Below are 12,728 nucleotides of genomic sequence, written 5' to 3' on the forward strand. Positions count from 1 at the left end.
CAATAAATAATTTTTTTTATAACTCACAACATATATGAAAAAATTAATAAGAAGTATAGAGCAATACAAATTTTTATGTCTAAAATATAATCTATATTATAAATGACCTTGTATCTTGTGAACTATTGACATTTTTAAAGATACAAGCTCATCCTGATGTTACACTCATCAAGACCTTTCATTTAAATACCCACATCAATTTTTAACATATTTATATATATATTATATATATGTATATATGAAAAATATATAAAAATGCATGTGGGTACTCAAATGAAAGCTCTTGATGAGTGTAACATCGGGATGAGCTTATATCTTTAAAAACGTCAATATTTAACGAAGTACAGTGCAATTTGACAAAAGTCATTATTTATTAAACCAAAATTTTATTTTAAGTGTTTAATTAGACAGTAAAAAAATTTTTCTTTAATTTTAATGAGTAAGTTTTAGAAACTAAGTTTTTTTTTTTTTTTTAAATAATAACTAGTAATTAGTACAATAAAAAAAAAATTCATACTTTACAACCGAAGAAAAAAAAATAAAAAAAAAATCATGAGAAGATAACTTATAATTACTTTAGATTGTTAATTAATCATAAAAAAAAAAAAAAAAATAAAACTAGAAGTTGAAGAAGAATATAAGTAGCTTGAATATTTACTCTATTACTCCCGTGATTTCCCCCAAAAAAATGACTAACAGTATAAGTTGGTTGTTCCTAATTCCTTATTCATTATTCATTATCCTATTTATTGATATTAATAAGCCCGATTGATAGTTCTAGTGACAGACCCTTTAGTCTAGTATAAGTGTAAAGCACGCGATTGGCTGGTCCATCCGTGAAACGGAAGAGACGGATCTAGGAGAGTGGGGCTTTAAATAAAAGCCTGACGGCGTAAGAGCTTCACGCCATTCGTTTGCCATCCTCCAAATCAGCAGTATCTGTAAAAAGTGCTTATTTAATTATTATAAGTTTGATTTGAATTTCTCTTTGTAATTTTACGTCACTTGATAACTCTTCTTCAATACAAAGTAGATTAAAAATCTCCAATATAAGGTAGAATAAAAATTTTCTTCATTAATTAAATTAGAAAAGAATTTTTTTACAATAATTTTTTCAATTAAAAAAAATTATAAAATTTATCAGAAGTTTGCTAATTAATTTTTTATCGCACTATCAATTGATAAACTAACTTACCAATTAATAATAAATTTTTATAACTATAATAGTGTCAAGGCACAATGATAAATTATTAAGCAATTTTAAAAAGAGAATGTAAACACAAAATAAACTATTAACAAACGTGAAAGTTAAATTTATCGGTTCATTGATTATTATATAATTAATTAATCTTTATTTCGCATAATAATTTATCGCACTAAATACATAAATAAAGTGTTTAATTATCAATTACTTGTTAAAAAAAAATTTATTTAATTGTACTAGGTGCTTTTATTTACGAAAAATGTTTACCGAGAACTAGAAATTCCCGTGATCTTTTTCGTAACAATTACTTAACACTTATCGCGATAAAAAAGTTAATTGGTCATCAAGAGTTGAGGAAACACTTGACATTTTTTTGTGTTGAATTTCTTCAAAGAAAATCCCAAGTTTAAATAGCCGGCTCTTTGACGTCAGGGGATTTCCAGATACTTATTTTACAACTTTTATTTTTATATGAAATAGAGTGAAAATAAAATAGAATGTACGGCAATAGTTGTACCTGCGTATGCGAGTCATGGTCATTTATATAAGTCCGTAAACTTTTGCAAGTTATTATAAATGTTGGTATTATTTAACAGTAAATAAATATCAGATCGTGTTATATATATTTATTATACTTTACATTAAATTCTTTCTATTGGGATATACCGATCTTCAGTCTATTAAGGATAATTTAATCCTCAGACAATATATCACTTTTCGTTTATCTTTTATTCATTAAATATTTATTTATGTGATACTGAGTTCAGCAGACAGCGGACCATTTTTTTTTTCTTTTAGAAAAATTAATTACAGTTCAAATAATCGTATTAATCAATTGCAATTAGAATTTGTAGACATAAAATTAAAAAAAAAATTTTTTACAATAATTTATTGATTAAAAAAAATTCTCAAATGTTTATTAATTTATTTATTTAAATAAAATAATTTTTTTCATCTAAATTATTTTTTAAAAATTGCATTTACAATTTTTTAAAATTTCTAAGTTGAAAAAAAATTTTTTTACAGTAATTTATTTGTTAAAAAAATTTTTAAACGGTCTATTAATTGCAGCATAATTAATTCATTTAAATTAAAGCAATTTTTTTACAGAAATTAATAATGGATCCCGACAGTTTCAAAGATTTCGCTAAAGAAATGGCAGAATTCATCACTAACTACTTGGAAAACATCCGCGATCGGTAATTATAATTAATCAAACCGGACTAAATTCTAAGAAATTAAAAATTAAATATAAAAATAATTAAAAATGATTTTGTAACAATTACCTTTTTCTAGGCCAGTGTTACCTACGGTAAAACCGGGCTACATACAGCCTTTGCTGCCAGCAAGTGCACCGCAGACTCCGGACAAGTGGGAAGAAGTAATGAACGACATCGAGAGAGTAATAATGCCCGGGGTAACATCTTAATTGCTTATTCCTATTACAATCCATAAAATTACAGCCTTAAAATTTTTTTATCGTCTAATTTATGGTGTAGAAACACGTGTAAAACCAGCAACCTTGTGTTTATAGGTAACTCATTGGCATAGTCCAAGGTTCCATGCTTATTTCCCAACAGCACAGTCGTATCCTTCTATTGTTGCTGATATGCTAAGTGGTGCTATCGCTTGCATCGGTTTTACTTGGGTAAATATTTTTATTTTTTATATTCTTCTTTCTTTAATTTAAAAAAAATTGTTAGTTTATTATTAAAATTATTAACTAAACTTTAAAATAGAAAAAAAAAAAAAAAAAAAAAAAAAAAATACTAAAATTAGTGAATTTTTTTATTTAAATAAATTTATTTATTTAAAAAATTAAAATATTAAATTGCAAGTTAATTTTTTTATTTAAAAAATTAAAATTAAAAAATAATAAAAAATCAAATACTTAGATCGCAAGTCCAGCATGCACAGAGCTAGAAGTGATAATGTTAGATTGGCTTGGAAAAATGCTAGACCTCCCGAAAGAGTTCCTCGCATGCAGTGGTGGCAAAGGCGGAGGCGTGATCCAAGGGACCGCCAGCGAAGCCACTTTAGTAGCCCTTTTAGGTGCCAAAGCAAAAAAAATCCGACAGATCAAGCAAGAGCATCCTGAGTGGACTGACAACGAGATTGTAGGAAAGCTTGTAGCCTATTGTTCACGTAAGCTTCTTTCTTCTTCACCTAATTAATAAATAATCCCTCAAAATTTTAGACTGAGCATAAAAAATAAATATCAATTTTTTTTACTTCACTTATTACTCTCAATTTAACAAAAGTCAATGGTGAGGGGAAAAATAGTACACATCGAAGCGAGAGCGAGTGGTATGGGAAAGTACTTCATCATCCAGCACTTAGTCGCCATAGTAACGCGTAATAACCACTCTGGTTATATCCATTACTCCCGTAGCCGGCTACTGTGCCCTCCATCAAACTTTTAAAATTGTTAAATCACTGACCGTCAATATCAATATGATCAATTTTGAACACTTAAGAGCAAATGCTTGCTAAATTTTAAAAAATTTATTTTTATTCTTCACTTTTTAAAATACTCGATCATAAAAAATATTTTTTTTTAATAAATTACTATTTTTTTAGGTCAAGCTCACAGTTCCGTGGAACGTGCAGGATTACTCGGTGGTGTACAGTTCCATCAACTGGATGTAGACTCAAAATCCAGCTTACGAGGAAACACTCTCGCGGAAGCCATCAGTCAGGATCAAGAGAAGGGTCTTATACCATTTTATGTAAGTTTTTTCAATTAATTTAAATTTTAAAGCTCCAACTTTTTATATGAACTTATTTTTAGGTCGTAGCAACTCTTGGAACAACTTGTTGCTGTGCATTTGATAATTTAGACGAACTTGGTATCGTTGCTAATCGTGAGAATGTTTGGCTACATGTTGATGCTGCTTATGCTGGTAATTTTTTTTTTTTTTTTTTTTTTTTATCATCAATATTTAATTTAATTAATTTAAAACCAATAATCAAAACTTAAAAAATCTATAAAATACTTTTAATGTTAAGTAATAAGTTTAGCATATTTTTTGAAAAAAACAGCGTTGAAATTTTGCTATAAAAAATCCGGAAAAAATTTTTTTTTTCAACATAAAAAATGATTTCATTAAAGGATCTGCATTTATCTGTCCTGAGTTCCGGTATCTAATGAAAGGAATCGAGCGAGCAGACTCATTTAATTTCAACCCGCATAAATGGATGCTGGTGAACTTCGATTGTTCTGCAATGTGGTTAAAAGATCCGACTAATGTAATCAATGCGTTCAACGTCGATCCTTTGTACTTGAAACATGATATGCAAGGGTCAGCACCTGATTACAGAGTATGTATTTTAATAAATTTAATAATAAATATTATTATTAGTTCATTCAAAGTAAATACCTTAATAAAATCTTTTTTTTTAATAGTATTGAAAATTTTCAACAGATGGCGCATTGTAGTTAATTATCTCGCTTCTAGATATTTAATTCTCAAATTACAAGTTTCAAATTAAAAATAATTTTTTAAATTGTAATATTTAATTTTAATTAAATTAATCAACCTTATTTCTCAGCACTGGCAAATACCACTGGGCAGAAGATTCCGCGCATTGAAGCTGTGGTTCGTTCTGCGACTATACGGGGTGGAGAATCTCCAGAAGTTCATCCGCAAGCACGTGGACCAAGCCCACGAATTCGAAGCTCTGGTACTTTCAGACGCGCGTTTTGAAATCACCTCTGAAGTGGTTCTTGGATTAGTTTGCTTCCGGCTCAAGGTAATTCCAACAACAAGCAATAAGCATTGAGATGGATCTTGATCTCCTTGAAATACCTTCTCTAGGCCTTGATCTGGATGTGTCTTGATGTTGCTTAATTGCAGCCTAAATTATCACTTATGATTTACCACAATTGACAGCCACCTTCTCTTTTCTTCTTTTAAACAATCTAATAATTGTTATTTTTTGACAGGGCTCCAATGAGCTGAACGAGACCTTGTTAAAGAGAATAAACGGCGCCGGTAACATTCATCTGGTCCCGTCAAAGTGCTCCGACATTTTCTTCCTGCGCTTCGCTGTCTGCTCGCGGTTCAGCGAGAGCAAAGACATCCAGTACTCCTGGGAAGAGATCAAGCGGATTGCAGATCAACTTCTCGACGAGCAATCGCTTACAAAGTGATGGCGGGCCCAATTTACACGCAGCTGTAAATCTTTAGCTCCGGCAAATTGCAATCAGTCTTAAGTTCCAAGATTTTTGCCGCTATTTTTAAATAAATACTTGAAAATTTTTAAATTACGCCGAAAATATTGGTCCTACAAAAAAATTTTTAAACAAAAATTTGATTTTTGATTTAATTTGATTTTTTGAAAATTTCACACTGGTTGTGCTCTTTAAAGGTTCAAATTTTAACTTGAGAGAATTTTGAATTTTACTTTTGAAATTACAGTGAAATTATTGATCCTAAAAAAAAAAAAAAAAAAAAGAAAGATTTTTTTAATTTATTAAATTAAATTTTGAACAATTTTTTTTTATTTTTTACAAGACCAATATTTTAGCCAAAACAAAAAATTAGAATTATTATTTTTAATTTGCGGCAAAATCATGAATAATACTCGCTTAAAGACATCTTTGTCAGTGACCTCAATTTTTTTCAGTATTTTATTATTAATTATTAATAAAAATAGAGGAAGCTAACAAAGAATTGCCTTGAATGAATTTAAATAAAATAATCAATGTTAAAGTTTCGCGTGTTTAGTATCTTATTTAAATAACAATCGTAGTCGCTTAAATAAATAAGTAAATAAATTGTTAACGTTCTCTGGACCAACGATACATAATCATAGATAATAATCTATCGAGAGTGATTGAACGCGTTTAAAAGTAAAATTAATATTAATATATGTGCTTATGTAAATATCTATGCATGCAGTAGTTGATTTATTTTAATTTCCACTTGACTTGCTGATAAACTATTGTTAATTTAAATTAATTATAATGTAGAATAACTAAAAGGCAAAACAATAATATTGATTGCCTTTCACAATGAAATTACATCTATGTACAAGCTTTAATTAACTTGTACCCGGAGCACTTGTAATTGCACATCATAAAGCTGCAGTGACAATAATAAAGTTATAGAAAATTATTGAATATTGTCCGTTGCTTTAAATATATCGCGTGGAAATACTTAATTGTTCGACTTAATATTTATAATAAATATATTGTTATTAAATTAATATATTACTGCGAAAAAATCGCTGTATATAATCTTAATATTAAATTATTGTAATTTTATTTTAAAAAAATTTTTTTTTTAATTAATGTATTTATTTTTAGTTGATTTTTATTATTTAAATTTATTATTAATATTGTAAGCTGTACCTATTTTAATGGGACCATTAATAAATCCATTAAAAAATTTTTTTTTGGTTTAAAACTAAACAATCAACAAATTTATTAATATTAAAAAATAAATACACATACCTATAATTTTTTTTCTAACTTAAATTCGTTTTTTTGAAGGCTTGTAATAAACAGCTGACAGCATTACACTCAAACTTAATACTGTTGAAATTATAAAATTTCCGAGCAATAATAAGTCCGCGGAGTCGACCCAGATGGTGAATATCCTCGCTAAATTTAATTAAAAAATTATTATTCAGTTTTATAATTTAATATTGTGAATTTTAGAATTTTTTAAATAAAATAATTTACTCATGTTGGTGAAGGCTGATATAAACCACGTTAATATGGAGACAGACTCTGAGTTTTTTGATCTCACGATTGCTAGCAGTTGGACTATTTTACTGGACGCAGATATTGGAGTACCCATTGGCTAATTAATAATAAAAAATATTTTTTCAATTTAATTTTCAAAAAAAAATGTTTTGTTTTAATAATTTAGTTTTTTTTATTATTTAATGTTTGCTTTAATTTTTTTTTTTTTTAAATACTTACTGTTAAGAACGTAAGAATAACTTTTGGGATAATTCCCACTAAAATACAGGTACCAACGACGAAGTAGCATGAAGCAATGGCTATCGTTAATTTATTTATCATTTTCAAATATTTTAATACTAAATATATAAGTATATATTCTTGAATTAAAATAATTGGATATTCTAGGTAAGATAATAGTGAGTATCCATTGGTGTAATTGTAACAAGTCGTTACTGTGTAACTGAAAATAAAAAAATTTCAACTCAAATTTACACACAATTAATAATGAAAAATAAAATAAAATTTTACCTGGTAAGTTCTAGCATTAATCCTAAAATAGACATTCCTTTAGCTGATTTAACAGCTAATAAATTTAAAATTTGAGGAACCTTGAGTATGAAACAAATAGTTATTGTAATGATACTGAGTGTATCGGCTATCACATGCAAGTTCATTTTTCCGGCTTTGGTTTGTTGATTTATTTCTTCTAGACCTGAAAAAATATTAATAAAAATTAAAAATTAAATTTTTAATAATAAAATGACATTAAAGTTAGCTGTCATTGAAATGATTTATAATTTTAGTTAACAAATAGATAATTTTTAAAAAAATTGCATTTCAAATGACTTTAGGGGCAAAGTAGGCCATTCTAAATCGTCGAAAATTAAAATTTGTATTTCCGGATTTTTCAGTGGCCATAACTCCAAAAATAATGGCTTTAAATGCAATTTTAACCACTCTAACGTGTTCCTCGGGAAATTTCCTACAAAAATCTTTGTGTTTCATGAGTCTAAAAAATTTTTCTTTAGGAGATATCGAGACTTGAAAAAAATTCGAAAAATCGAAAATTAAAATTTTTGACTCTGGTCCATAAAAGTGGCCATAACTCCTAAAATAATTGCTCTAAATGCAATTCTGACCACTCTAAATTGTTCCTCGGGAAATTTCCTACAGATAACTTTGTGTTTCATAAGTCTAAAAAAATTTTTTTTAGGAGATATTGAGACTTGAAAAAAATTCGAAAAATCGAAAATTCGGATTTTTGACTCCGAAACATAAAAATGGCCATAACTCCTAAAATAATGACTTTAGGGGCAAAATAGGCCACTCTAAATCGTCGAAATAATTTATTTATGTTCTGGAAGTATAAAAATGGCCATAACTCCTTAAATAATGACTTTAGGGGCAAAATAAACTATGTTATACCGTCGAAAATTATAATTTAGGTTTTTATAACTTCAGAAATTAAAAAATTATCAAGTGACAGCTAAATTAGATATCATTTTTTTTTTTGCTATAATTAATTTATGAAAAAAATTTTAATAAAATAAATAATTTATTGTCAGAATAAAATCATAAAAATAAAATCACTCACCTTATACTTTCTCAGAAGACTATATTTAAAACCGAGCAGAAATATATACAGTGTTTTGACAATAACAAGTGTTCTATATTTTCTCAGTACTCACTAATTATAATTAGTAATTGTAATTACTAACCAAAACATGTAAATAAAATAACAATTTATAAATACTCATCATAAGTATTTTTATAAAAAAAAAAAAAAAAAAAAAAAAAAAAAATAAGTACAGGGAGTTTTAATAAAGTAAACTATCAAATACCTAGATAAATAATTCAGGGCCAAGTCATTGTTATTCAATGGATTACGAGTTAACTAATACTGAACAAGTAAGAAAATAAATAAACATATAAATATAAATATATGTCTAACACGTATATTTTTGTCAATAAAGTGCAGAGCGACTAGAGCGCCAAGTTACCGACTGGTGAAAATATTATTTAGTGAAAAAATTTCTAGGTTAATCCACACAAATAAAAATAACAAAATTAATCAGAGTCAGAATTTTAGTTTTCATCATGCTGGTGATCACAACGAGCCAGTCTGGTGGAGATGATTGATCAATAATCGGGAACTTCCTGGAACGACAATAAATATGTGAATATAATATTAGTTGTTATTAAAATATAAATGACACTGTTTGTAATTAGTTGACGATGAATATCAATGCTGCTGCTCAAGCTCTCAGGTAATTTATTTATTATTTTTTTTCTAAACAAATCATAATTAACAATAAAACAATTTTATTAAAAAAATATGACATGCGGCTTTTAAAATTTTTAATTACCAAAAAAGAGATTTTAAAAAATTTATTATGTCATCGGCTTTTCAACAAATAAATTTGCTCCAAATAATAATTAACAAAAAGCTGCATTTTTAATTTTTTCAATTTTTTTTCTAATTAATTTTTACTATAATTTACTTGTTAAAAAAAATTCTTAAAATTATCAAATGTCATCTAAATTAATTTACATGAAATCAGCTGATTTAAAAAAATCTTTTAGTTATTTTTTTTTTTAATTAATTTAAAATAAACAAAATATTTTTAAAAAATTGCACCTATAATTTTAAAATTTTCTACTTGTTAATAATAAATATTTAAAAAATTGACAAAATAAAAAAAAAAATAAATTACCAGGAAAGCTCAAATCCTCAAAGACAAAGTCCAGCAATCCAAAGACTTACTAAACGACAATGAAGCTTGGATAACCCAGCAAGAGCTCCAAAAAATTTACCAACAAGTATTAATCCTGGACCTGGAATATGCTCTGGACAAAAAAGTGGAGCAAGAGCTGTGGAACCTGGGTTTCAAGAACTACATAGCAATCCTCCAAGCGCAGGTAAAAGACCGAAAGAATGTCCACCGAGCAGAGTCGCAGGCAATGCTGAGCTGGTGCCTGGAGGCAGCCAGCGGCTTCTACCAAAGTCTCCTCCAGGAAATATGCGCGGCGTTCAACCTGGACCTGGCGTTCCGCCGCAAAGGGGACATCTACGGACTGTCAACTCCCTGGGAGGCGGTCCAGCGGGTCCAGAAGATCAACAAGCAGTCTTCAAGACACCGCTCCTCGTGCTTCTACGTCTGCCAGTACTGCCTGGTCCACCTGGGGGACATAGCGCGTTACCGGAACGAGAACAAGCAAGCGGAGCTTTTCTACAGACACGCTGTGTCCTTGGCGCCTTGGAGCGGGCAGCCGTACAACCAGCTGGCGCTTCTGGAGGCCTCCAAAGTCGACAAACTCGCCACGGTTTATTATTATGCTCGCTCGGTTGCTGTTAAGCACCCGTTCCACGTGGCCGCCAGCAACCTGGCCAAGACTCTGGAGACTCTGGACGAGGACATCCCGTCTCATCGCCACTTTGCTAAATTAAACGCCACTGAGTACACGGCGTTCTTCCTCAAGTTCCACGGCGCGATCCACCACAACCACCTCAAGGAAGCTAATTCAGGAAAAAGCGCAGCTGAGTACAAAAATTCACTGACTGACAGCAATTTCACCGGCTTGATCGCGACCGATGGCTTCAACTCCTGGAAGCTGGTTCAAATGCTGGTGATAAATTTGTACGCGCTGCACCACGTGTCCGGAAACTCGTCCTTCCAGGAGTTACTCAAGCCCGAGCAACTGAGCTCTGATGAGCAATTGGCGCGTAGTTTTATTCTTGATTTAATTGCAGGAAGTCTATCAGCCCTGTTGCTGCCAGTTTACACTCTCAAGACTAGTGTCACGGACTACTTCGCGCTTTCAACGATAAAACTCTACCTGGAGTGGCTGATGAGTCAACCCTCGGCTAAATCACTTCTAGAAGAACCAGCCTTTTCATCCCGGCTCCAAATCTGGTCCAGTTTATGCGCGCTCCTGAATACTCTCAGCAAAGAGCTGGGAGACTTTGACGCTGACAAGTTCATTAAAATTCCTCTTCCAGAAGACTGGGAGCTCCAGGGATTTTTGCCGCTGGAGCAGAGCTTTGAGAAGCTTAAATTCACTGATGAATTTGTCGGCGGAGATGACCTGAAAAAATTGCGTGCTGTAAGAATTATTGAACTAGGAAAATTGCTGACAGAGTTCCAGGTGAGTGGATCCAACTTGATCACTCTGGACTCCGGGGAGTTTGTTTCCACGACGAACAATTCGATTAATAATAAGCTACTTAAGGAACTCAAGGAGTTTACACTCAGGATGGAGCTTCAGGAAATTGCAGACGACGCTGCTGATAGGAATAAAGAAAAAGATACTGTGAAGCACACCAAGAACCACACGCAGCAGAATGTTTTTGTTAAGAGGAATCCAGTACCGCTGGCTAGAAAAATCAGGCAGAACATCGCCATTCAGGCGATCATGAAGCGCGCTGAGATGGACCAGGTGCCTCAGGAGAGTTCTCAGGTTTTAGAAAAGCCTCCTGAAAATAATTCTGACTCTAAAGTTAGTCTTGAGCATGCGCAAAAAATTCCTGGCCCTCTAGCAGAGACCGTTCCAACCGTTCCAAGTACGGAACTGATAAACGTCCCGGTTAATATTCCTCAGTTCTTTGTACCGAACCCCGTTGTCTTGCCCCAGCTGAATGGAGGAATGCACCAGGTCAATGTTAATCCATGCGAGGGCTTGAAAAATCGGATGCTCTCGGTGGAAGATGTTGAGAGTAGTGTAATTGCCAAGAGCATTCAGTGCAATAATTTGGAGCAAGACCGCCTTGGGCTGTTCATGAACCAACCGACTAATGTTGACTATAGAGTGATGAATGAAGAACGGAGCTTTAATATGTGGAACCCCCAGAACACTGCGCCTAACTCCTCCTGGTGGTCGAACACCGAAGCTCCTAAAAATTCTGATTATAATGTTAACTCTTATGCCAATTGGTCTTATCCTCCTGGGGGATTACCGGCTACGTCTAATGCGCAAGTAAGTATTTTTTAGTTAAAGAAAAAATTTATTTTTTAAAAAATACATTTTGTAATTTAATTTTATTCTTCAGCTAAGAAATAAAATTTTTCTTTATTAAATAATGACTTTTGTTGAATTGCTAAGAAAATCAATGATTTTTTTTTCTTTTTTTTCCTTTTTTTTCTTTTTTTTTCAGCAACGAACGGTTAATAATGAAGAAAACGTGTACTCGTTATTTAGTGAAAATTCATGGGGATCCAGTGGACATAATAATTTTCCTAATAGCAATTCTGTTGATAATAATATTCAGCAGCAACAACGTTCCCTCTGGTCTGGCCCCGGACCTTCTCCGTTGGAGCGGTTGCTGGAGCAACAAAAATTGTTACGCGGTGATGCTAAAAATTTGGAGGATAAATACATGTAATAAATTAATAAAATTTGTTGGTAATTTATAAGCGCATTGGGCCATTATTGTAGACTTTTGCTGCGTGAATTCAATTGTTCATAATGTTTAAATCAATTATTATTTTGACTAAACACTTCAATAATGTTTTATTTTATCTCAATTAATTAAGTCACCAATTTTGGAAAATACAATCCTTAAAATTGAATCAATAATTTTTTTTGTAACATTTGTAAATAAAAATTTAGAAAAAATTTATTTTATTAATTTTTTTTTTTAATTAAGTTCTTAAGCTGTCTAATTTTATCTCGGAAAATAATAAATAAATTTATTATTAAATTGTTATAATAAGAGCTGTAACAATTTGTTTTTTATTCGCTTACAATATTTACAGTCTTATGCAACGTACGACATAATACAATTTATAAATTTAACAGAATATTTTGATAAAAAATTTCAATTTTCAATAA

General features: G+C 30.6%; 3 protein-coding genes across 5 annotated transcripts; 2 read left to right on the forward strand and 1 right to left on the reverse strand.

The window, feature by feature from the left end:
- The first annotated feature begins 663 nt into the window (after positions 1-663).
- Ddc (aromatic-L-amino-acid decarboxylase) lies at positions 664-5,919 on the forward strand. 2 transcript variants are annotated; one of them, XM_074244180.1, is made up of 10 exons: positions 664-1,054; positions 2,301-2,403; positions 2,501-2,621; positions 2,739-2,852; positions 3,100-3,349; positions 3,785-3,933; positions 3,996-4,107; positions 4,317-4,525; positions 4,757-4,957; positions 5,151-5,919. In XM_074244180.1, exons 2-10 carry the CDS (start codon positions 2,324-2,326, stop codon positions 5,355-5,357), a joined length of 1,443 nt encoding a protein of 480 aa, XP_074100281.1. In that variant the 5' UTR covers positions 664-1,054; positions 2,301-2,323; the 3' UTR covers positions 5,358-5,919. The 2 variants fall into 2 exon arrangements, with proteins under 2 accessions (XP_074100281.1, XP_074100273.1); XM_074244172.1 differs by having other exon boundaries at positions 2,315-2,403.
- A 628-nt stretch (positions 5,920-6,547) lies between these two features.
- On the reverse strand, positions 6,548-8,863 carry LOC141528386 (solute carrier family 66 member 3). Of its 2 annotated transcripts, XM_074244435.1 has the most exons (6): positions 8,741-8,863; positions 8,494-8,612; positions 7,428-7,611; positions 7,137-7,359; positions 6,894-7,014; positions 6,548-6,812 (listed from the first exon to the last, which is right to left on the reverse strand). In XM_074244435.1, exons 3-6 carry the CDS (start codon positions 7,571-7,573, stop codon positions 6,682-6,684), a joined length of 621 nt encoding a protein of 206 aa, XP_074100536.1. In that variant the 5' UTR covers positions 7,574-7,611; positions 8,494-8,612; positions 8,741-8,863; the 3' UTR covers positions 6,548-6,681. The 2 variants fall into 2 exon arrangements, with proteins under 2 accessions (XP_074100536.1, XP_074100542.1); XM_074244441.1 differs by lacking the exon at positions 8,741-8,863 and having other exon boundaries at positions 6,663-6,812; positions 8,494-8,655.
- Positions 8,864-8,988: 125 nt separating this feature from the next.
- Positions 8,989-12,516, forward strand: LOC141528103 (nonsense-mediated mRNA decay factor SMG7). Its single transcript, XM_074243974.1, has 3 exons — positions 8,989-9,166; positions 9,617-11,873; positions 12,052-12,516. The coding sequence occupies exons 1-3, from the start codon at positions 9,135-9,137 to the stop codon at positions 12,277-12,279; spliced, it is 2,517 nt and encodes an 838-aa protein (XP_074100075.1). The 5' UTR covers positions 8,989-9,134; the 3' UTR covers positions 12,280-12,516.
- Positions 12,517-12,728: the final 212 nt, after the last annotated feature.

This window comes from Cotesia typhae, unplaced genomic scaffold, assembly GCF_013202065.1.
Source record: "Cotesia typhae breed Kobodo isofemale line unplaced genomic scaffold, CoteBio_Ctyphae contig_11, whole genome shotgun sequence".
In the NCBI taxonomy this organism is placed as follows: domain Eukaryota; kingdom Metazoa; phylum Arthropoda; class Insecta; order Hymenoptera; family Braconidae; genus Cotesia; species Cotesia typhae.